This window comes from Chelonia mydas, chromosome 7 (genome assembly GCF_015237465.2).
Source record: "Chelonia mydas isolate rCheMyd1 chromosome 7, rCheMyd1.pri.v2, whole genome shotgun sequence".
NCBI lineage: Eukaryota > Metazoa > Chordata > Testudines > Cheloniidae > Chelonia > Chelonia mydas.
Window position 1 is genome coordinate 91,845,770 of NC_057853.1, and position 21,594 is coordinate 91,867,363.

At 43.0% G+C, this 21,594-nt stretch overlaps 2 protein-coding genes across 3 annotated transcripts; one reads left to right on the forward strand and one right to left on the reverse strand.

The window, feature by feature from the left end:
• The first annotated feature begins 3 nt into the window (after positions 1–3).
• RBP4 (retinol binding protein 4) lies at positions 4–9,217 on the forward strand. 2 transcript variants are annotated; one of them, XM_037905120.2, is made up of 6 exons: positions 4–67; positions 432–570; positions 1,402–1,538; positions 1,716–1,822; positions 5,321–5,533; positions 8,789–9,217. In XM_037905120.2, exons 2-6 carry the CDS (start codon positions 439–441, stop codon positions 8,800–8,802), a joined length of 603 nt encoding a protein of 200 aa, XP_037761048.1. In that variant the 5' UTR covers positions 4–67; positions 432–438; the 3' UTR covers positions 8,803–9,217. The 2 variants fall into 2 exon arrangements, with proteins under 2 accessions (XP_037761048.1, XP_043406665.1); XM_043550730.1 differs by having other exon boundaries at positions 55–114.
• Positions 9,218–9,268: 51 nt separating this feature from the next.
• On the reverse strand, positions 9,269–21,584 carry FFAR4 (free fatty acid receptor 4). The gene is made up of 3 exons (XM_007053004.3): positions 20,759–21,584; positions 18,997–19,125; positions 9,269–10,528 (listed from the first exon to the last, which is right to left on the reverse strand). The coding sequence occupies exons 1-3, from the start codon at positions 21,284–21,286 to the stop codon at positions 10,121–10,123; spliced, it is 1,065 nt and encodes a 354-aa protein (XP_007053066.3). The 5' UTR covers positions 21,287–21,584; the 3' UTR covers positions 9,269–10,120.
• Positions 21,585–21,594: the final 10 nt, after the last annotated feature.

The window sequence follows — 21,594 nt, forward strand, 5'->3', positions numbered from 1 at the left end:
CGCCTCCTCTCCCCTGTGCGAGCGCTCGGGCTAGAGACCGGCTGACTGCGGGGATCGGCGCTGCTCTGTGAGAGACACGTTTCCAGCTGGGGGAGCCTCTCTCGTCCGCCGCGTGTGTGTGTGATGATTCGGGTCGCTCAGGGATGTGGCTGGAAATGCTGCAGCCCTCCTGCAGAGAGGCAGTGGGGACGCCCCACCGTCTGCACTGGGGGGCCCCTCTAGATGCTTTGGGGCCCCATTTCTGGGTGCCTGGGGACCACCCACCCTATGTGCTGGGGGTACTCTACTGTCATTGGGGGGACCCCACTGCTGCTTTGGGGGGCCCTCTGAGCATCTTAGGGACACTGGGTATGTTGGGGACCCCTCCTTTCCAGGTGCCTTGGGGCTCCCCCAGCTGATGATTTGGTCTGTCTCTGTTTGCTGTTGCATAGGAGTAGGATGGCTCAGGCGGGGAGATTCCTGGCCTGGCTGCTGCTGGTGGTCCTGGGCCTGCTGGGCTGTGGATGCCGAGCGGAGCGGGACTGCAGAGTGAGCAACATCAGAGTCCAAGAGAACTTCGACAAGGCTCGTGTAGGTGTCCGCTCCCCTCCCCGCTCTCTGGGGCTGGCTCTCCTTGGATCTTGCCAAATTTTGCCCTAAGGCCCAAAATGTACTATCAAAATAGAGACCCAGTCTGCCCACTCCTCGTGTGCCAAACACCTGGCCTCCAGTGCAGAGCACCACAAAACCTAGATCCGGCACCTGGGCACAGGCAGCTTGTGGCCCAGAGCCCCAAATGCCTAAACCGAGAACAAGGGTGTGCTCTAAACAGAGGGGGAAAGCAGCAGCTCGTCATGCAGCAAAAGATCTAGCCCCTGCTACAAATGGGAACAGCAACACCATAAACCCCCTCCCGCCCCCATCCAGAGACTTGAGCTTGCTGGATCCAGCTATTTGAAAAATTCCAAACTCAAAAACTCTATCAGAAGAGAGAAGTTCAGCTGCTCTAGTTTCACTGCAAAACTTCGGCCCCCCTGTGTGCCGAGTTACATTGTTATTACTCCGGTTATTTGTATTAGCCAGCAAGGTATAGAATTGGTTTGTACGGCAGGAGAAGCTATCCTTGTTCTCTTTTTAAACATTAGAACTTAGAGAATTGGGGTCAAAACCTGGCTAGATCCAGTTGCTGAATCTGAACCTTTGTGGTTCTTGTGCTCCTTGGTGCATTGTACCCAAATTGTTTTTGGTGACTTGGGAGCAGCTGGATTTATTCTCTAATTTGATGGTATGATTTGGAGGCTTGGGGCCAAAGATCAGCAGAGTTCTGCACGGTCCAGATAGATCCAGCTTTTATGGTCTTCCCTGCACTTGGGACTTCCATGCTTCCCAGGCCTAACCAGAGCCTCTCTCCTCTCCCTGCAGTATAGTGGCACCTGGTATGCCATGGCCAAAAAAGACCCTGAGGGACTGTTCCTGCAGGACAACGTGGTAGCCCACTTCACCATAGAGGAGAATGGACAAATGAAAGCCTTCGCCAACGGCAGAGTCCAGCTGTTCAAGTAAGTTGCCTGGCACCCTTCCTTCTCTTCCCACTCCAGTTCCCCAGGGCCCTGACTTTCTGCTGGGCTCTCCACTGCTCTAACCCTTCCTCGTACCCATGTGTTCATCACTATCTGACCCCAAGTCCAGGCTGCCCAGTTTGAACTCAGTGTCTTTTTGTCTCACTCTATTTGTAGTAACTGGGATGTTTGTGCTAACATGCTTGGCTTCTTCACTGACACTGAGGATCCTGCCAAGTTCAAGATGAACTACTGGGGTGTTGCCTCTTTTCTCCAGAAGGGAAGTGAGTACTAATAAGTAGTGGGGTGTTTTTGCAGCAGGAGACTCAGGGCTGCATGATAGCCCTTGTCACTTTTGGTGCATCTACATGGGGAAAATAAGGGATTTTTTTAGCCATGTTAGCTAACACATGGTAACTGCCACATGGTAAAATCCTAGAGTGGACAAGGCAGTTCCTAGTTTTCACATGTGTTAGCTGGTTGATGTTTATCCTAGTGAAGTCAAGGTCTTTGCATGGCAAAGATCATACATTTATTTTCCTTCCAAGCCCCATAATATAGACTAGCATCATCACATGGAAGGAGTAGATGGAGACTGAGAAGACTCTGAGCTCTTTTTAGTTCAGATCTGCTTTTTATTTGACTGTTAATTTTCTTGAAAAAGCCTAACTTCAGATTTAATCTTCAGCAACCTGGTAGAGGAGGATTTTGCAGCTCTTAGCCTTTGTGGATACTTTGTGAATACAGGGACTTTCTCTTTTTTTTTGACAAACTGTCAACAAATTAATACTGAGCCCCAGTCTTCCTTGTGTGAGATTAACCCGCCTAGGGAGTAGAAACTCCAGCACTCTTCACTTGAGACGTTTCCATGGAATACCTCTACTGGGGGAAGATGGAATTTGGAAGAGATGAGGGCTCCACCCCAAAAACACACAGTTCTCAGGGGATCTTCAGGAAGCCACTTGCCTCTGACTTGCTGTCCAGTTTCTTGCCAGCTCACTGCTGAGACATACTTCCCAGGGATTTCCCTGATTGCTGGATGCCCCATCCTGCAGAGATGGGAGCACTGTACTATACTTTGCTGCAAACTCTGGTCCTCCTGAAGAGGGAGGAAGAGAATCTGGCAGAACCCAGAACTACCTCTTTCAACTCCATGGAAGCCAAATACTGAGGAGAAGGTCCATGAGGTGTGGGAACTGGAGATGACAGCTCTTCCCCTTACACCCAACTCCCGCATTCATTTCTGCGGATGTAGGGAGGTTAGAGAGGCATTAATTGTTACACTAACTACTAAATAGCTGAGAATGATCCAAAATTCTAACTGCAAATTGTCACTAGGATTTGTGATACATCTCTTTGCATATGCCTAGCAAATACACATTTATAAGAAACCTAAGAGGCACCAGGATGATATGCTTTTTCCACACAAATACAGCTTAAAGCATTTCTGTGGTAGGAAAAGAGAGCTTTTCAGAAGGTAATGTGACTAGGAGAGCTGTGAGTAATCTGGTGCATGACCAGCAGGAACATATTTATTTTCTCCGGCTTTACCCTGTGTTTGACCATTTTAACCATTATGTATTCAGTCCTTAACAGAGCATATGCACCACTGTACACACAAAAATAAGGCCCATTAGACAGAGATGAAGTATAAAGAAAGTTCCCAAGTAGATTTATTTTGTTGTTAAATTTCTCCCATGTTTCAGTAAAACAATGAGTGACATTAATGCGTCACAGACTCCAACGTTATATTTTCTTAGTTTTAATTCAGACTTAAAACGTTGTCAAGTAATTTAGGCTTCATATTTGATCTACATGATACAAGCTGCTGATGGCAATTTCCTCAAAATTCAGAATATCTATTGTTTTTTTAATTCTACTTCTCTACCAAGAAATTTAAAGCAAAGAACCTCAGTGATAGTAATCGCTATGTAAATAGGGCTTAGGTGAAAACAGTATTTGTGATTTCTCTACTGTGGCTGCAGAAACATTTAACTAAAATTCCCAGAGCTGGATCATGTAATGTAATATAGTATGTTCAGTGCTGTTCTGACATTATCCCTAATGCTGAGGCAAAAAACAGAGAAGCAGGGAAAGGGAAAGGACTCAGACTCTGGGAAAAACCCTCATCATAACGGTGATGAGGTGGGTATGATTTCTTTGGTGATAGGGCTGAGAGGGGAATACAGGAGACATCCTCTGAGATTGCTTTGGAAAATAACCCTGTTCCTTGGACTGGCCCCAGAGCCCATCTGTCTCCTTGTGTGAAGAAACACTTGTGGGCTGTGTAGGTGATGGATGGATCCGGATGGCGAGTTGTGCAGTATGGGCGTTTTCCTTTATTGTCCTCCCACTGCCTGCTCCACAGCTCCCTCAGAAGGGGCTTTATTTTTTTCTTGTTGACCTTCCAAATGGGACTGACCTTTGCCCCAGAGCAATCAGCCTCACCAAAGAATCAGCACTTGCAGTTTTCTGAGGCTTGCATGGTCCAAAAGGTCATGGATTTATTCTGCCCGATAAGAGCTGCAATGCATGTTCTTCAGCATTTACATTAAAAATGGCCACGGTGCCACTATTCCCACCTAAAATAGATCCAAACTTCTACCAAGTTAGTTTAAAATTAAAGTTGGTGCAACCCTCCTGACTTCGTGGGCTTTTACTTTACATTGGCACAGATTATTTAAAAAAATACAAAATAATTTTTCCAGTTTGTGCACCTTCCACACTGTAACACTGCTTGTGAAAGGACTGTAATGTCACTGAAATATAAGCAAAAGAAGTCTGGTTGTAAGGGCAATAGTTTTCCATAATTTAAATTCAAATCACACAAATGAAGCAAACAGGCAGAACTATATGGGTGCTGTCTAAGAATTTTATCTTGATACCATAAAATGCATTCAGTATTGCAATCTAATACTAAAACTGTGTGCTTTTAAAACCCATATTGCTTCTCTGTGAGAGAAGTAATGTCCAGAAATACTCATCCCACCTTATTTTGGTTATAAATAAGCTTGAACCAAGACTCTAGCTCCAAATGCTCCTGTATATTGGGAAAGTTTGCATCCAGGTCTAAGGTTTGCAGCTCAGACCTATCTTTAGATATAATACGTATTTAAAAAAATAATACAATCCAATATCCACTATAAAGGCAGGTTCCACAGGTACTCACCCACAGTATGGCTATGACTGCTGGGCTGTGGAGGTGACAGAGACAACACAATGCCAGTTTTGGTAGTAGTCTGCTGGCTGAGACAACCCCCCCCCCCCCTTTAAAAGGGTGGACTCCCAAACTGTATGGCAGTTGGGAACGATCCTGAGGGACACACGTCCTAAGGTAGGTGGCAGGTTCTTTCCAGGTTAACTGAATGTCAAGCAGCCAGGAATGATTTTTAGAGGGGCATATGATTTCAAGATGACACTTCTCCCTGAGTGAGAGCTTCCCGCCAAAAAGAGGCCAAAGGTGAATTCATGTTTCTCAGACCAGTTGGCTCCTGTTGATTTATTTAATCTAATTGACTAAATGCATCCCACATGTTGTGGTGATGCTAATATCTTGGGACTGAGCCTGTGTGGTGCCAGAAGCATGGAACTTTCCAATATTTCAGTAAGTATTGTGGGTGCCAAGCACCTGTCAGGATCAGGCCCATTGTGGACCGTTTGCCATCATTAATACTAAAGTATGTGGTATTCTTCTGTGATTGAATAAATGCAGAATTCTCTCTAGGTGAATGTCTCCTCCTACCTCTATAACTTCCTTGCTCCTTCCCTATGGTTTCTTTCAGATGATGATCACTGGGTAGTGGACACAGATTATGACACTTATGCACTTCATTACTCCTGCCGCCAACTAAATGATGATGGTACCTGTGCTGATAGTTACTCCTTTGTGTTCTCCCGGGACCCGAAGGGATTGCCACCTGAGGCACAGAAAATTGTCAGGCAAAGGCAGGTCGACCTCTGCTTGGACAGAAAATACAGAGTTATTGTCCATAATGGTAAGAATATTTTTTTCAGAAAAATTTTATTTGGGAGGTGAAATGACTACCATGCTAGGAAGCTCTTTCTCTAATGGACAGCGATAGTAGGAAGGGCTGCACTTAGTAGCTGTGGTATATCTTATTTTCTTATTGCAAACTCAGAGTCTCTGAGTCTCAGAGTCTCAGATATACTCAGATTTTCATTTTTACTGCCCTGCGATTTCCTGGGTAGCCCATCGCAGGAAACAAACACTGAAGAGAGTTGCAAAACACCTAGATTAATACAAGATGCACTTGTGCTAGCTGTTTGTCTAAAAGATATGTTCTAGTTCAAACAGGAATTAATTCAGGGAAGTCCTATGGCCTGTCTTACAGAAGATCAGACTAGATGGTCAGAGTGGTCCCTGCTGGCTTTACAATTTATGAATCTATTAATCTAATCTATGAATAGATGAACAAAGATTAATATAAATAGTTAATTTTCAGCCTGCAATATGTTGACAGTGGGACACCACAAAGACCTACTAGAACAGGTGATACTAAATATATTTATTAGTGATCTGGAAAAGGTGGATGAACAGAATTAAAATAAATCTTGTCTATAATGAAAATGTGCAAACCACACAAAATTATTTAGGTTAGACTGGGCAGCACAACTGCAAATGAAATTCACATTTGATACAAGGCAATAAATATCTGCATGAATAATTTTAACTACTCATGCATATGGTTTAGTTCTGAATTAACTGTAACCACTCAGGGAAAAGATCTGGGTGTCACTGTGGACAGCTCAGTGAAAACGTGCTCAGTCTACAGCAGGAATCAAAAAAGCACATAAAATGTTTGGATGCCTAAAGAATAGGGCAGAAAAAATACAGGAAATAATATAATGCCATTGTATATATTTTCTCACTGTGAATACAGTGTTTGGTTCTGTTCACCCCACCTCAAATAAAATATAACAGAAATAGAGGGGCCTAAAGATGGGAAATTAAAATGATTAGAGGCATGGAGAGACTTATGTATGAAGAAAGAATGTAAAATGGGGTCCAGTCTTTGTGCTCCAGCTCCAGTTTAGAAAGAGGTGTGCAAAAGTTGCTTCTTGCATGTTCCTCTGAACCAATTGGTGCTGGCCACTGTGAGAGACAGGATAGTGGGCTAGGTGGATCACTGATCTGATCCACTGTAGCCATCCTGTGTTTCTATTAAATATACATGAAAGTATACGAAATGTTTGCACATGAGTAAATCAATCGTGAATGTTTGCAAGTTACAAGTTGTAAAGAAAATGTATAAGTTCATAAATATTCAGAGCTTGTGACAAAACATCTACAAACATCTCAGGAGACTCTCCACATAAAAGAGGACTTGTTTTCCACAAAATATTTGCAATTGTCTTTAATATTGTTTTTAAAGCACCGTTAAAATTGCAAATACACCCTCCATACTAAAAATATAATTAATAGAACATTAAATGATAAAATTTGAATACAAAAGTTAGGAAATTGCCTTCTAATAGTCTAGCACCAATCTTAACTCTGCCCCAGTACTAACTGCCCACTCCCGGTAAAAGCTGAAGACCCCCCACTTTTGTCACAAACCTTAACTCTGCCACACTGTATTGCATGTGTTTCCCTTTGTCTGCTCTTTCAGATGGTGGGTAGTGGTTGGAGGGCTGGTTTGGCTTCCATGCTTTTTGTGAGTGAGAATTGATGTTTTAGATCCTCTGAGGCTGCTCTATTTTATGCTGGGGACCAGAGTGGTGGTTAGATGACCCCAGCATCGAGTATCATGGTGACCTAAAGCCAACTGTACACCTCCTCCGCTAGGCAGGCGTGCCAATCACAATTCAGACAAAGCTCCGGATCATTTACCAGAGTGTTAATTAATTCTGAACTCCCTAGTATTGTTGAGCCAGATTCTTGCACACCAAACAGACATACATTGGAGCAATGGACAGTGATTGAGGATACTTGTACAAGAGCTAAAAGAACAAAAAAGATCAAAACATCTGCATTAGGAAATTCTTCATACAAAGTCCATGTTAATGCAACTTCTGTGTGAACAGAGGCCTCCCTGCATCTCATAGTTTTGCGAGCAAGAACTACAAAATTATTCGCAAGAGTGCCAAAATCCTCATGTCCTTACTCAGTTGTTATGCAGGCCTTACTGAGGTAAAATTCCCACTGAAGGGAACGTAAGAACATAAAAATGGTCATACTGGGTCAAGGCCAGAGGTCCAGCTAGCCCAGTGTCCTGTTGTCTAACAGTGGCCAATGCCAGCTGCCCCCGAGGGAATGGACAGAACAGGTCATCATTAAGTGATCCAGACTCTTTCAATTTTGATTCTGGACCCATATCTTCAAGTTAAATCTTTTTTCCAAAGATTCTTCAACTTTTTAAACTAATACTGTGCTGAAGTTCACAATAAATCAATTACTAATTACACAGGTCTTGGCTTGATATAAATACAGTTATATCTAAATAGCAGTTCTTGGTAAACTATCTTTATTTTCAAGCAAAAGAAGAGAAAAGGCTGGGTTTTTTTGGTTTGTTAGTTTGGTTTTTGTTTGTTTGTTTTTTTTGTTTTGTTTGCCACTTATCTTGCATTTCTGAAGCTGTATCTCCTACTGATTGTGGGTCAGGTTGGGCTACTACCTTGAGGTCAATTGCCTGCTTGTGGACTAAGGTATTTCCTAATGTGGGTAAGGGTATCACAGTTTTGCCCTCTGTGAGTATTCCCAATGACAATAAAACCATCACAAATATTTATATTGACCACGGGACTGCTTGCAGAACAAGCTATTACTTCATTGTAACCAGGGCATTGCAATCTGGCCTTGTATCAGCATATACTAAAAGCAAAAATCCACAAGAAAATAAATGTATGTGCATTAGGATAGTCTATTACTGCCATTTTTTGTGATCTTAAATCTTAAATGAAAAGTACGGTAAATCTTACTTAAGTCAATATATTTTGAAATGTTCTTGTGGTTGATCTGTGCTAGCTCCTTCTTTGCCTCAGCATTAATGTCTGGAACAAATGGAACAGATCTGATTAATTCCTGTCCTATGTTGAGTTGAAAATCCTTTGGAATTATGTGCTACAGATCTAAAGAGCAGAATAACATTGCAAATAATAGACTGATATTTGTAAGTAAGACTACTTTAAAGGAAATACATTTACACACACTTTAAATTTGGTACGTTTGTATATTTTTTCTTTCTAGTGCTGGTTTAGAAATATCATTAATTTTATTTTGTTTGTTTCAGGATTCTGCTCTTAAGGAGTTTTGAAACTATGGAAGCAAATGATGTAACATCAATATGGATGTAAAGTTTACAAATTGACTGTTTTGTTGTAGATCTTTAAAGCAGCTTCATTCAAACTTCAAATATATTTATCTGAGCTCTGAAGCTCACCCTGTCAATAAACCAATGAAACTTTTAATAAACATGGATAACAGGGAATGCATATTGTATAAATATAAAAAGATTATTGTTTTGTTGGCAAAAATACTATTTTACTGCAACGCTTAAAAATAGGAATCCAGATGGTGGCACTTATGTATGTAATCTTTCATTTTTTTGTTATTGGTTTTTGACTTTGTCTAGTAACCTTGCAGGCAAATTTTTAAAAAAATCCCTAATATCTAATTTTAAAATGCCTAAGTCCTCTTGACTTATTGTGGCTTCTTTATTGGACTCTCTGGAAAGCTAAATAGTATTTCAGTACAAAAGGAAGTTCATTGATCACATCACAGAATAGCTTTATTTTATTACATTCATACTTGACTGAAGATGTGTAAAAATGCACCATATGTAAAAACAGGGTAATTACAACCTTAAGAAAAATAAACATTTCTATCTACTGTAACATTGTTGAATCCAGCAAAATGGCACCAGAGATTGACTAGTTCTAAGGACCAAATTTTCAAATGTAGGACATACCAGCAAAAATGATCATGCGCTCATTGAACCAGCAAAAACCATATATGCCTACTCAGATTGGCATTTTATGCATAAAGGTAGGTTGCACTAAAGTATGTTCAGGCAGCCAGTCACCTGATTTATGCATGCAAATGCCTTTTTTTATTTTATGGACTTAGTGACTGCATGGAAATTTTTGAGGGTGCACTTTATACACCCATTTTTAAAAGTTGGTTTCTATTCTTACTGGCAAATGGATAGTAAAACTGGAGAATATCCTCAGCTGCTGTAAGTTGTCATGGCTCCACTGTAGTGAGTGGACAATTTACACTGTCTGAAAATCTGCCCCCATAGAGCCCAATTCTTCTCTGAAGTTACACTGTTTTACATTTCTGTGCCTCCACCAATGTCAGTGACGTTACTCCTGATTACATCATTATGAGAAGAGAATTAGGCCCATAGGATTAAATTCTGCAGTTTTACTCAGGCAAAACTCCCAAGACAATAACATTTTGTCTAGGTTAGGATTATAGAAGTTGAACTATAGTTGTATTTATTTTCCTATCTGTTTTCCTTAGCATATAATACAGTACTATAAAATGGTGAGCTGGTCAGTGTGGGAAAGTATGTGGCTTAGCAGCCAAAGCAACATCTGAGACATAGTTCATACATTACTTATTTAGAAATTACAGATAAGTTAGGTTCTGTGTGGTCATTTCTTCTTCCTGTGGTTTCTGTATTAGTCATTCTCCTTCCAGGAAGAGCTGCACAACACAAAAGAAATTGCCACCATTTATGTCTGAAATGGGTAACATTATACAAAACTGGATTGACGGCAGAGTTGGTAAAAGTGAATGCCATTATCCAGAAGAAAAATGATGGCAAAATTTTCAAATCATGTTTGAAGTTCTGAACTAAAATTAAGAGAACAGTGATGATAATTGGACTCCACATGATGAAGAAAGAGATCATCAGCACAAACAAAGTTCGAAATAGTTTGTAATCTCGTTGGGAGACTCGAATCTGATGCATTTCTGAGGCGGCTAAACTGATATTTAATCTTTTTCTTGATGCTTTTGTAATCTGCATTCAAAAACAAGATAACTTTTATTGTAACATAGAATTCTTGCTGAGTAACACTTTTTTTAAAGCTGCAGAAGTGAATCTTGGCAAATCATATTTCTGCTTTGGAAGTGACGATAAAAAGGGCAAGAGTTCTGTGTTTATTGCCTCTCAATGAGTACATTCCCAATGGACTCAGTTAACTAGTCGAAAAATAGTTTTGTTTTTTTTCTAACTGCCAGCCCTGAACTCAGCATGTCGGGTAGTCAAGCTGGGTTCTTTCCGTCTCATGCTCATAATCCATTTTGCATTTGAAAGTAATAAAGACTTTTAAAGTCAAATTAGGCCTTTAATTACCCCTGCAATCCCATTGCCTTCAAATGATAATCTAGGTTATTTCATCTATGTAAATCTGTTAATTTTTACACAGGTGTAATTGACTGTGACTGGAGTATAGCTAACAATCCTGTTGATGCACAAAGAAGAGAATCCAGCTCACTCTTTTATAGACATTTTTGCTCTGAAAGGTAAATAGGAGTAAAAATTAGTAACAACTTAATTTAGTCACTAAAGTCAGCAAATATGACTGGTACACAAATGAAGCTGAACTGTTGAGTAAGCAGGTGCCGTTTTTGCAGTCATTTTCAGAGGAGAGCTGCACTAACATTCTATTACAGATAGTTAGTTAGAGATGGGCTCAAGACTCAAAATGTAGATCTGGATTTTGACACCTGAAAAGAGTATGTAGGTGTCTGAGTCCAGAATGTTGGTTCTGCCCATTGTAAGGATGGACCATCTGCAGAATTTGGAACTGGGTTCAGATTTTGCCACCTCCAAAGTCTGAGAGTGCCTGGGTCCAGGGATTGGCTCAGACTTTTCTCTGTGTATGGGTTTTCAGTGGTATGGTACATTGGTTAAAGCAGAGATGTCTTTCAAAGGCAGAATATTTCCCCCCCACCCCCAAATTTCCTTTTGTCTCTCAAACCTCCCAGATGTATACTTCTTCCATTAGGTAATAGGTTTTAAACTTGAGTGAGAACGTATTTAAAATTCAGTGTGTTGTCTTTGACATCTTGTTTTATCAGCCACTGATCAGAATTACTTTGTCTACAACAGCCCTGACACCTTGTGCATCCTGTAGTCTTTATGAAAGTCTTTACTTTTTCTGTAAAGCGTTAATAAGCAAGATTGAGGCACATAGGCCCTAATCCAGATTGATTTCAATAAACAATTCAACTGGTTTTAGTAGGAGCAAGGCACTTAAGCATATTTCAGGAGCTGGGCTGTGGGGTCTAATGTTCCAGGGTGCTAAGAATCCGCAGTTCCTATTGCCTTCCACTGTAATTGTGAGCACTTAGTGCTTGTGGAAAATCCATTCTCGGGAAAGTCAGCACAGCAAAATTTAAATAATGGACACATTTTAAGTTTTTAATTGTAGAGCCAATAAAACTAACACCCAACCTCCAAAATTCAGCAGACAAACACTTCAGCTAAATACTTTCTCCCATTAGGCCAGATCTTCAGCTGGTGTAAATCAGCTCCAGTGAAGTCAATGAAGCTATGCTGATTTGGCCTATTTATTTTTATTCCAGAAGTTGCAATTTGACTCATTCAGTGTAATACTTCATTAATATTTCTTCTCTAGCTTAATCACTCTCTACGTACACATTATTTTTATTGAAAAAGCTGCATGAACTAGTGGATTGAAGGTGAGATTGGGAGGAGGAGCACTGCCACTGGTTTGGTATGTGGTTTTAGGTGTCACTTCACTTCTCTGTGTCTCAGTTTTCCTGTCCCTAAGATGTTGACAAGGGGACAGATTTTCAAAGGCACAAATCACAGTTAGGTGCCTAACTAGAAGGCTTTGAAAATCAGTGGGAGTAAGGAACCTAATGGCCTTTTGTGCCTTTGAACATTTCCCCCAATAAGAACAAGATTAATACTCATACTTGCCTTGCTAAGGTTAGAGTGAAAGAGGAGATAAACATTCAGCTCAGGACAAGCTTTTCCCATTATCAATTATTCTCTGTGTAAAATTCAGTTGATTTTTTGAGGACACTGTCAGCCCTGCAAACTATCTGTCAACCTTGTTTGAAGTGTTGTTGTAGCAATATTGGTTCCAGCAGGGCCACCCTTAAGGAAAATGGTGCCTGGGGGAACTTGACTAAGGGGGGCGGGGAATGATAGAGGTCTATAAAATTATAAATGGTCTGGAGAAAATGAATGGGGGAAGTGTTCTTTACCTCTCAACATAACAAAAGGACTAGGAGTTCACCCAGTGAAATTAATAGGCAGCGGTTTTAAAACTAACATAAAGCAGTACTTCACACAATGCATAGTCAACCTGTGGAACTTGTTGCCCAGGAATGGTGTGAAGGCCAAAAGCATAACTAGTTCAAAAAAGTGTTAGATAAGTTCATGGAGGATAAGACCATCAACGGCTATTAGCCAAGATGGTCAGGGATGCAACCCCATACTCTGGGTGTCCCTAAGCCTCTGACTGCCAGAAGCTGGGACTGGATAAGAGGGGCTGGATCACTTGAAATTGTCCTGTTCTGTTCATGCCCTCTGAAGCATCTGGCACTGGCCACTGTCAGAGACAGGATACTGAGCTAGATGGACCATTTGTCTGACCCAATATGGCCATTCTGTTCTTATCAGTGAATAATTTGTAATGAAAGAGGTGCTGGGACTCAAGCAATTAGGTGCCAGGGTTCAAGCAATTTTTTTTGTTTACTTTCATAACTGACACAGCAAGCCCAGAGGTGCCGGGGCTATGAATTGCCAAGCCTAGAGGTGCTGGGGCTCATCCGTGGCAAACCCTGGCACACGTTAAGCCCTGGTTCTTACCAATTGCTGCAGAGGTTGATTTTGATTTTAACTTTTAAGGCCCATCATCAGGCCTAGGTCCCTGATACCTTTTTGAGCCTCTGGCTTCCTATTTACCCTAGTGCTTTCTGAAGTGCTCTGTTCTAGCCTGGAGCTTGCAGGAACAGGAGAGGCACCATTCAGGTCTTTGTCTGTGAGGATAGGGCTATCTCCTTCCATTTGACTTGAAGACAGTAACAGAATTAGCCCTTTAAAGCAGGTTTCAAGACATTTTTATTTCAAAAGGTCTTTACCATGGAACATGAGTTTTATTTGCGGCTCTGTATTTATTTAAAACATAGTGTTTACCTGATGCTTTTAGTCCCTTAACCTGCATTTGTTTGATTAAAAAGTTCCCAGGAAACTTCTGTGTACCAGTGATGTACAAATAAAAATCTATTAGTATCAATAATAGTGAAAGGACAAGTAAGAGCTAGTTGACATTACTTGTGTTTTCCTTATCATTGCTCTAAATCACGGCTGTGCACACACCCAAGGTTGATGGATCCAGCACTGAAGAGATAATCAGCTACTGATCAGCAATGGAATGATTTACGCAGGTTATTTCAAAGGCTAGGCTGCTATTTAAAATGTTTCTTGTCTAGCCCAGCTCGCCAATCGGTTCAGCTAATCATGGGCGGCATGTGTTTCTTTGGGTGGCAGACGTTGTTTGCTTTCATGAGGTTTACATGGTATGCTTTCACTAACAGTGAAGTTGCATTCATGTCAGCAGCCCTTGGCCCCATTTGCCTATTTTTCTTCATAGGATGGATGGGCAAAGCCATTCTTGGAAACTGAACCTACTCTTGGAGCCTGCTTGTCCTGCTATAGGACATCAGCAACTCCCATTGTGCTCAACAGAAGTTACTGCTGTCTTATGGGGAGAAAAATAGCCCCTATTTCTAGAATGAACCAACTTTTAAAGGTTCCAATTCCATGTAAACAGTGTCTGTTCTAGGCTAGGGGAAAGGGAAGAGATTGGATGCCAATTCACTTGAAGCAGACGGAAAGCGAAAGCGATGGAGTCCGAAAAGCAAGGTGAGATAAAAAAGGGAGTTGCAGAAGCAAAGAGATACAGGAAGGAAAAGAGTGCACTGTCAGGAGGGGAGAGAAAAGGGCAGGGGCAGGGGTGGCAGTCCAGATTCAGATGAGAGAAAGCTAAAGCTAAACAGCATACCCAAGATCTTTGAGGATATATGCTGTGAAATACATATAGATAAACACTAATTTATTAATTATACAAAAGCATATGTTTAAGAAATGTTTAGGACTTGTTCAAAAAGCTCTGAGGTAATTTACAACCCAAAACTTTTTAGGCTTATCCTTCTCCTTCTTTATCCCTTATATGTCAGGCTGCTCAGGGTAACAGTTCACATTCCAGAATTGCTGACCATTCAAGTCACAGGTTAACTTGGCTTGCCTTAAAGCACCTCTCCAGTTTCATTAACACTGATTAAAAGGACCAAAAATCTGAATTCTGCAGTGCTTGTTGGAGAAAAACTCTCACTGAATTCACTGAGAGATTTGCTTAGTTAAGGATTGCAGAATTTAGCCAAGAGTTTTGACATTTTTAGACACTGCATATGTTTAACAAGCTAGTGACCTTATTTCACATCAGGTGAAATCAGCATTAAGTCTGAGTATGTGGGCTGTATATAGGTAAAATGTGGAGTGGTTGGGAAAATGAAACTCACACCTACAAATTGGGGCAAGGAATTCCTACAACCCCTTCCCCCAATTCCTAGCTCTGTAACTCAGCCCTGTTGCTGCTGGTGCCTCTCTCTATTGTTATTTCCTAACCCTCAAATATGCTTTTGAAGAAAGTGAAAAATAACTATGTTGAACAGAGCCATGAATACTTGTCCCAGTGCACTGAAAATAAGTGTTTGTCACCTTGAGAATACAAACCCTTAATCCTACTGAAGTGTAATTTGTTTATTGTTTGAATATTATAAAAAAGTTTCACCTTGTTTTCCTCTCTACATGATGTAATCATATTACTGTGTTGTTTTTACTGTGGAAGAAAGCTGTTTTACATACTGTCTTATCATCGTTTTCTAATCCTGAAACCAGTATGAAAATAGTGCTGAAGAGTTCGAAAAATCTCCCCTTTAAGGGGCAAAATCCTCCTTCCTCATGCACAGCTCCCACTAGCAGCAAAGATGGGTTACAGAAGCATGGTAATGATTGTGACTTGTGAAACTTTGGTTTAGTTTACTGAAATTCAGTTAAAGTGGGACCTGAATAGTGAAGGTTACTGTTCACTAGATGCAATATTTGGTATTTAAATATGTTAAATATTACCAATAACACTGCCCACCTCTCCAGCATCTAATTATGAGTAAGTACTTTGGTTCCTTATCATTAGCTCTGACCAAGGAATGCTCATTGCAATTTAAGTCACCTTAGCACTCCTCAGTTGTGGTGCTGCTTTGTCAAGGTCCAATACCCTTGTGCAAGAGAGAGCTGCTGGTGATGCGCCCTGCACTGGCCACAGGAATGGGTGGTGGTGAAGGAGCATAAGACGCTCTGCCCACCCTGGGTTTAGTGGTGCTGGTGGAGCATTGCAAAGCAGCCCTCAGGCAGGGGAGAATCAATCTTTTTGCACTCACATCATTTCATCACAGGATCTCAAAGCACATTACAAGGGCGGTAAAGTATTGTCCCTACTTTAATGTTGGAAAAGCTAAGGCACAAAGGGGTTAACAGACTTGTCCAAAATCACACAGGGAGTTATAACCCAGGTCTTGGCCACCAACAAACAGATCCATGTTATTAACATGGGGCAAAGTTTAGTACAATGTACCTATGACTTTCTGAACTTCAGCCTATGGCAGGCTGTTGACTCTGTTGCTGTTGCAGAGATACTGAGGCTTTGGCCTACTGAATTTCCAAGAGGCCTTGATAGATGCCGAGCTCCCTCAGCTCCTGTTAATTTCAGGGGGCACTGAGAAGGTTCAGCATCTCTCAGGAGGCTCTCAGCACTTCACTGACTTGGGTTCAGGGGGGAAATCATTTCCATGTGGAAAGTCAAAGCCAAGGAACCTCTTTCATGCTTGTAAGTGGTGGAAGGAGAATGCATAGAAATGAGTTCCCAGCCTTCTTTGCTCTACTACTCCCTGTCCTTAATCTGCCTCTTTCCCCCTCAGCCAGCTCCAGTGTCTGTATATGTTACTACAATCCTAGGGCTGAAAAGTAATTGTCCTGTATGGCCTTCATTGGCTGGGGAGACAGATTGCTGCTTCCTGGCATTAGAGTTGGGAACTCACATGGTGATGATGATGATGTTTCCCTATCTAATCAGTTTGGCTTGTGGTTGGGGTTGGGATGGATTGCTTTGTGGTGCTTGGCTGCATTCAGGTCTGTCTGGTCAATTAAAATTGCACTCTGGCAGGGACAGATACTTGCCACTTCCAAACAGCGCTCTCTCTCCCATCTACTGCCAATAGTTGCCTCCTTTTTAAAATTATGCTACTTGGTGTGCTACCATGTCATGCCCCATGATCCATTGCACAGTACCCAGATGAGGCCTCTATCTGGCAACAGAATGGGAAGTAGGGCACTTAAGGACCCTAAACGGAGACAGTTTGAAGGAAGTACATTAGCACCACATACCACACCCAAGTCAGCATTTATGTAGACCTTACATTCAAAGATCCACAGGTATGAAATCAGCTTTTTTCTAGAGCTCCAATCACTGATGAATGGAAGAACAAGGATGGTAGGTGTCTGTGTGCATTGGGGGAGCAGCTCGAGAAGGAGGGTGAGTTGGGAATTTGGAAGGGGTTGGATCTGTGCTGGAGAGGAGGTTTGTCTGCTGTAGAATAGCATGCTGGCCTGTAACCCAGTCAGTCCACCCAGGACTGGGGTTAATTTGTGGACTCCTCTTCTCTCTGGCTGAACTCTAGAAAAAAACCTGTTTTCATACCTGTGGATCCTGGGTGCGCACTAACCCTTTCAGAGAGGCTATGAGTCCAGCATGACCTGGTCTCAATTAAGCACTGAACAAGGAAATTCTGTCATTTGTATTCCCCAGAGGGACCCTGGAAATTGTAGGCTGCTGCAAGGCAGCCTGGGAAGGAGTGCCAGGAAATATAAGGAGAAACCTTTCTTTAGAAGAAAGAAAGTCCAGGGACAAGGGCAGGCCTGGAGCAGGGCCACTCGACCAATGAAACTGAGGAGGCTGCCCAGGAGGGGCTGTGATGAAAAGAGCCTATGAGGAAACCCTCAGGCTGGTAAGAGAAAAGGAATCCTGAGTAGGTAAGGGAGAAGACAGTTTGGTGAGCCTTGGAGAAGAGTGAAGCTTTTGACATGCAGCAGTAGGAACTGTGAAGCAGGGCAGGGTGTGGCCCATGCTTTCCAAGGGTGTCATAGCAGCTGTGCTCTCTTTGCACTCTGGAAGACACCCACAAGGGTGTCCCTAGCATGGCCTGTGACTAGAGTCACAATCTGGCCCTAGCAGCCCAATCCTACAAGGTGCTGGGGTTAATGGCAGTTGAGAGGTTGCGGCACCAGGCAGGATCAGGGCCCTAGGTGACTTGCCAAAAGTCACAGAGGGAGTTAGTGTCAGAATACAGGTTAAACTTCAACAGTTCCTGGCTCCCAGATCCATGTTTAAGCCACTAGAAAACACCTCCCTCCCAGAGAGAAAAGTAGAACGAAAATGTCACTTTTCCTGCCTGCCTTTTTTATTTTTTTGTCTACTGCTTATGTTTGCTGACATTTATTAAACATCCTGGAGATTGGGAGAGAGTAACTACACATCATAACTATGGCTTCTGTTTGTAGGGCACTTATTAATTTGATTTTGGGGGGTTAGCAATTTTTTAGTTTTATGTAGATGTCCAAAAATCAAGGGTTTGGGGCTTTCTCTTTGTATACACTCTAATGAGTACTCGCTTTGTAATATCCTCTAATGGGCTACAATGTAATACTGTTTCAAACAGCACTACACTAAAGCACTCTGGACAGTGAACCTCTCGTGTGCACCAGCAGTGTCTACATGGCCCAATAAATGCACAAAACGTTACTGCACTTGAGAAATCACACCCCACAAGTAACCATTTGTGCTGTTTATTGGAAAACACTGATTTCATTTTTTGTATCGGAGGTGTTGGTGTTTATCAATTAAAATCTAAAATCAGAAGCCCTAATTATGACACATAATTAAAGTAGGAAAAGGGTAGATTCAAAGGGAGTGGGGGGAAAATAGTTTTAAGGACTTTATGACCCAGGGCTGCTCTTCCTTGCTGTCGTACAGCTCCCATTGAATTTGTTTTGAGTTTTGGGGGTACAAGCAATGGAGGATCTGATAAACAGTGATTTTTCAGTTGTTTGAGATGTTTGTTAGTATCTCTAGCAAGTTTACATAGGCCCTTAATTATGATCAATACACGATATTAAGTAAGGTGCCCCAAAGTGTACATGAATTAAGACTGACTGGATCTTGGGTTTCTGGTAACACACTGTTCAAGCTTTGATGTCATTTATAATGGCAACAAAACTCTCTCAGTTCAAACTGTTAAACTTGAGCAAATACAATTGATACTGTTTAGCATTATTGTACTACATTACTAGCCAGCCAGATGTTGTTTTTTAATAAAACTATAAGAAAAAAATACCTGTAAAATCTTTGTATAACTGATCACAATGACTAATCCTGGTATTACAAAGACCACAAAGGTGAATGTTAGGTCCCAAGAGGTTTCTCCTGCAACACTGGGCCAAACCAAGGTGCAAATTTGAACTTCCTGTTTACAAAGAATAAAAGAAAATTATTAATATTATGTTTTAGATATTTACTTTCAGTATAAAGTTCTCTGCAAACTTATGTCAATGTTTACACTTCATCTGACATTAATGTAACTGGCCACTACATAAACAGGATCTATGGGAATCGTTACTAATGAAAACAAAATAGTTGTTTCAATGTGGAATGTTTTTCAAAACATGATGACAGGTGTGTAGTTCACAAGATTTGGTATGCAGATATGGAATTGCTGCAATAATTATAAAGCATAGCAAATGCTAGTGACAATTTTAAAATGTAAACTCATAACTTCTAAATAAACAAATGAAAAAAAATTAAAACCCTGGAAGGATTGATTAAATCATTATTATATTCTGTAAGCATATAGTTTTGTTTTTGCATGCATGTGGGATTATTGTACAATGAAAAGAAAAAGATGTTTGTGCATTATTCAGGAAAAGCTCTTGTATGAATTAATACAAGGCGCTACTCCATGGGCACAGGCAGCTGATCATTCTGAAAAGAGAAGTATGCGGAAAAGGGGTTTTGCTAGCTCTACTCTGGAGTACAAAGCCCCATGTTTATACAAGATGCTGTGCAAGGACAAAAGCACCGCTGAACAAAGTAACTGGTGATACAGTTCTACGGAGAAAAAAATCCATATGAGTGTGAATGTGGGACTGATCTACTGAAGACCTCAATTACAGCCTGATTCTGCTGTGCTGAAGTGAAAGGGACTTTTGCTATTTATTGACTTCAGTGGATCAGGATCAAGTCCTTCATTAAAAGAAGTTCATTCCTACTCTGATGTCACACCTCAATGGCTAAATGCAACCTAATAAACAGGGGTAATGCCCAACATCAATATCGGACCGCATAGGTGCTGGAACTAGGGGTGCCGGGGGTGCTGCCGCACCTCCAGGCTTGAAGTGGTTTCCGTCATATACAGGGTTTACAGTTTGGTTCCATGCCCCTCAGCACCCCCACTATACAAACTGTTCCAGCATCCCTGCAGGGCCAAAAAGGAGAAGGCAAGAAGGCGTTGCCAACCTTTGAAGGCTTTGTTGAAATATTACCCCCTTATAACACTTCATGGGGCATGAATCTCTTAACGCCTAACCCCAATTCCGGAGCTCGGTATAACTCTCCAGGTAATGGCTCTGGTTTATCATCCCAGGTCTCTCCCTGCAACACCCGCTGGAATAACAAGTCACACACCGCTGGACCCGAATCGATCCTAGCTGCCCTTCTGGCAGCAAGCTACACCGGCTCCCGGCTCAAGCTACACCGGCTCCCGGCGCACGGACCATCTTGGCGCCGCTGCTTTGCGGCGCTGTTGAGCACCTGGGACGCTTGGTCCAGCCAGTCTGAACAGATGCTGAGGCGTCGATTGGCTGAAGGCTTTAGCCGCGTTGACACTCTTTGGGGGAGGCGAGGCTGGGGTCAGGCTGGTCGGGGGGAGCCAAGGCTGGAGACTCCCAAACCAGTCTCCCCTTCCCAACCCGCTGGGGTCCCTGGGTCACGAGGCAGCCGCCTCAGGTGGGCTGGATCCCTGGGCACTGTACGGACCTGGGGGGCCCCCATCTCCCCAGGCTGGCGCCGGGCAGAGCTCGCCGGAGGGAGCGGCTCCTTACCTTGCCGTCCATGGGCAGGGGCTCCACCTGGAAGAAGAGGCAGAGCGGGAGGTTGGCGAGGGCGGCGAGCCCCCAGATGAGCAGCAGGGTCCCGGCCAGCAGCTTGCCGCTGCAGCGGGCCGTGTGCCGCAGCCGGACGATGCAGACCACGCGCTCCAAGCTGACCGCCGCCAGGGACAGGATGGTGACGCTGCCGCTGAGGCTTATCACGTATACGAGCATGTGGCAGACGACGTCCCCCAGCACCCAGGCCTCGGTCCAGCGCACCACGAGGATGAGGGGGATGGCGCTGATGAAGAGCAGGTCCACGCAGAAGAGGTTGAGCACCAGGCAGTTGGCGGTGAGCAGCTTCTTCTTCCTGGCCAGCGCCGAGATGGCGCAGACGTTGACCAGCAGGGACCCCAGGAAGATGCAGGAGAGGACGGCGGTCTCCAGGGCGCTCAGGGCCACCCTGTTCTGGCCCTTGAAGTCCGAGAAGAACGGGAAACAGGTGCAGTTCCCTTGGGGAGTCCCGCAGGCGCCTGGCATCTGGCTGGCACCGAGGGCATCACACACCGTCAGAGCCAGCGGAGCTGCGGCTGCCCCAAGCCAGGCACCCAGGGGCCAAGCAGCGCGGCGGGGTGGCAGCTCAGGATTGCCTATGGGGGGTGTTGGCACGGGGAATGGGCAGACAGCAGCCGCATCTCCTCCTCTTCCTCTGACATCCGCGGGGCCAGGTGCGGTGTCCGCAGGCTGGTTTACAGCACCTGGCTCCCTGGGGGAACAAGGAAGTAGCGAGCGAGGACAGTAAATATACAGCGCGCCCCGCCGCACAAAGGCGAGGGCGTTGTTGTGCT

What these genes read in the sequence shown, in the direction of transcription:
- RBP4 (XM_037905120.2), top strand. Translation starts at nt 439, where the DNA reads ATGGCTCAGGCGGGGAGATTCCTGGCCTGGCTGCTGCTGGTGGTCCTG. An exon ending in AGAACTTCGACAAGGCTCGT is followed by an intron (nt 571 to 1,401) that starts GTAGGTGTCCGC and finishes CTCTCCCTGCAG; the next exon opens with TATAGTGGCACCTGGTATGC. An exon ending in CTCTTTTCTCCAGAAGGGAA is followed by an intron (nt 1,823 to 5,320) that starts GTGAGTACTAAT and finishes GGTTTCTTTCAG; the next exon opens with ATGATGATCACTGGGTAGTG.
- FFAR4 (XM_007053004.3), bottom strand. Translation starts at nt 21,286, where the DNA reads ATGCCAGGCGCCTGCGGGACTCCCCAAGGGAACTGCACCTGTTTCCCG. An exon ending in CCCTGCCCATGGACGGCAAG is followed by an intron (nt 19,126 to 20,758) that starts GTAAGGAGCCGC and finishes CTTTGTAAACAG; the next exon opens with GAAGTTCAAATTTGCACCTT. An exon ending in GTTATACAAAGATTTTACAG is followed by an intron (nt 10,529 to 18,996) that starts GTATTTTTTTCT and finishes TTTTGAATGCAG; the next exon opens with ATTACAAAAGCATCAAGAAA.